The 2,390-nt window shown below is 36.6% G+C and overlaps 1 protein-coding gene across 1 annotated transcript; it reads left to right on the forward strand.

Annotated features, from left to right (window-relative positions):
* On the forward strand, nucleotides 1-630 carry KAFR0H03810 (uncharacterized protein; the record flags this gene model as incomplete). Its single annotated transcript, XM_003958876.1, has 1 exon — nucleotides 1-630. The coding sequence occupies one exon, from the start codon at nucleotides 1-3 to the stop codon at nucleotides 628-630; it is 630 nt and encodes a 209-aa protein (XP_003958925.1).
* Nucleotides 631-2,390: the final 1,760 nt, after the last annotated feature.

Raw genomic sequence — 2,390 nt, forward strand, 5'->3', positions numbered from 1 at the left:
ATGACTGGATCTCAGAACACAATTTCTAGCTCTATTTCATCATCTACCAGTCATGCTTCTGGTAAATATTCTTTTGCTTCTTCCTCTTTTGATTCAATCTCTGATTGCATTTCCTCCTCAACCTCACCATCTTCAGCAGGCACATTGAGTACTTTTTCTCAAAGATCTGAATCGAGCTCCACTGTTTCCTCTACAGAATTATCTTTTAACGCCACTTCTTCCACAAGTGGATCTACATGGGAAACCACTCTAACTTCTGGATCTGCTTCTATCGATGCGATTGTTACCGGAATCATTTCCACTGGCTCAGCCGGTTCTACTCACTCCACTTACTCCGTGATCTCGACCAAGCAATTCAGCTCTGGTAGTGCTTCCTCCAGTAGGGGCTCTACATGGAGAACCACTCTAAATTCTGAACCCACTTCTATTGATGCTGTGGTCACAGGGTGGACGACAGTCATCCCTAGTAAGGCAACGTATGCTTCTTTGAGGAGTTCAAGTTTGTCTGCAGGCGAGTCACAACGCAGTGGTTTAGCGGTCAGTGTTTCTGTTCAACGAGGATTTGCTAGTATATTGAGAAGAAGGCCGTTCTATGCCATTGGTCTTGTATTATTTTCTTTTCTAATTTGATTTAGTTCAATAATTTTCCTGGATACCCTTTATTAGTTCGTTGCCATTTTCTAGTGGTTCTTAGATTTCATTCGTAAATGAGATGAAGATTTTTTGCCAGTACAAACTTTTTAAATTATTTAATTATTGCCAGTTAGGTGAAACATATATTTGATTATTCAAAAATAAGTCAATCAGTATATGATATTGTTTTCAGAACAGAAAATGTTATTATTAAAAACATATTATAGTATTTTTTTTCTTTGGTCCTTTCTGAATATATAGAATTTCTCAACTCTGATGAGTATTGAGTTACGTTTACCGGTTACAGGGATTTCGATGTACAGTTCTACGGCTATTTTCATTGACAGTTGGGGCTAAATTAAACACGATTTTCTTTTATTAGTTATAGTGAAGGATGTAAACTCAAGCGGTGCTACATAAATAGCTATGCAATTCTCGAGCCTCTAGATAAGAATAGTTTTCTTCCTTACAAAATTTTACTAACATTACATAAATACTTTTCCTATAATTGATCTGTAGAAATTTGCAAAATCAAACAACTGGAGGAAGGAAGATCTTTCTAGTCTCCAATACATGAGCTGTTTTTGGAGTATGACTATGCAAAAACGAAAAGAAGTAATTGAACGATCCCTGTTTTCAGGTTTTTCAAGCTGGACACTGTTTTACATTTAAACTTACACACATCCATCTACTGTAAACTGATGAACAGCATATGCTCGAACCAGTCAAAGCTGGAACTTTTGCTATTTTGGGAAATTGAATAATTTACTATTACGCTGTTCATTCCTTTCGAGGTCACTCAAAAGTGGTACGTTTCCAAAACCATTTCTTGTTGCACCTGATCAACATCCAAAAAATTTTAAGATTGTTTTATATTTCAGGGCTAGCTTCCTGGAATTAAGCTTTGGACCAAATAATAGGTGCATCATCGATCTACCATTTCCTGACAAGGGAGCGTCGGTGAATATTGAAGGGAATGACTTTCTGAAGCTAACCAACCTTTTCATAAGTGTCTCCATCCCATCGACTATATATATTTGTTTATTCATACAGAAGTCCCATCATTGAAGGGCACAAAGCTACACTGCTAGTAATGGAGTGCATTTTTTTTTGACGAAAGTCACAATGGGAACGGTGAAGAAAATACTTACAGAAATATACTCACAAAAAGCTTTGAATTAAATAATTATGAATTCCAGAGACATCGTGTTAAGAACGCTTTTACTTAAGGATCGTTAAAGATTTTTGCATTAAAAGTGAAATTTGCAAGATCATTAGTACCCAAATATTTGTGTTCTTTTCTACTATCGATCAAAGATGTTTTATTGCTATATGGCGCTGCAAAAAGTATTTATCTCCTATAAGAGAATTGTACCTAAGAACCGGTATCACATTTTGTCCAATGTAAGAATTGACCTACACTAGCATAGTAAAGTCTAAAGGAGACTTCCCAATCTTGCGTATCACAAGTATCTTCGCAAGTATACATCTTGTAATAATCTGCTCTCCATGAACCACTAACATCATTTGCGTAAATCTCATTTAGTTCATTTTCAAGTTCTCCACTGGTATAGAAGCCCCCCATTTACTCTGGTTGGCTAACTAGAAATCGAGAGCAATGGTATCCAGTTACACAATGGAGAATACACTGGAAGATCTTGGCGTTTTGCTAATGTCGAGTTTCCTGCGATGTTTGTTGGTGCAATCGCCAATGTTCCTGTTGATCCAGATGAAGGATTAAAGATCAAGTGATACAC

Source organism: Kazachstania africana, chromosome 8 (assembly GCF_000304475.1).
Source record: "Kazachstania africana CBS 2517 chromosome 8, complete genome".
Lineage (NCBI taxonomy): Eukaryota > Fungi > Ascomycota > Saccharomycetes > Saccharomycetales > Saccharomycetaceae > Kazachstania > Kazachstania africana.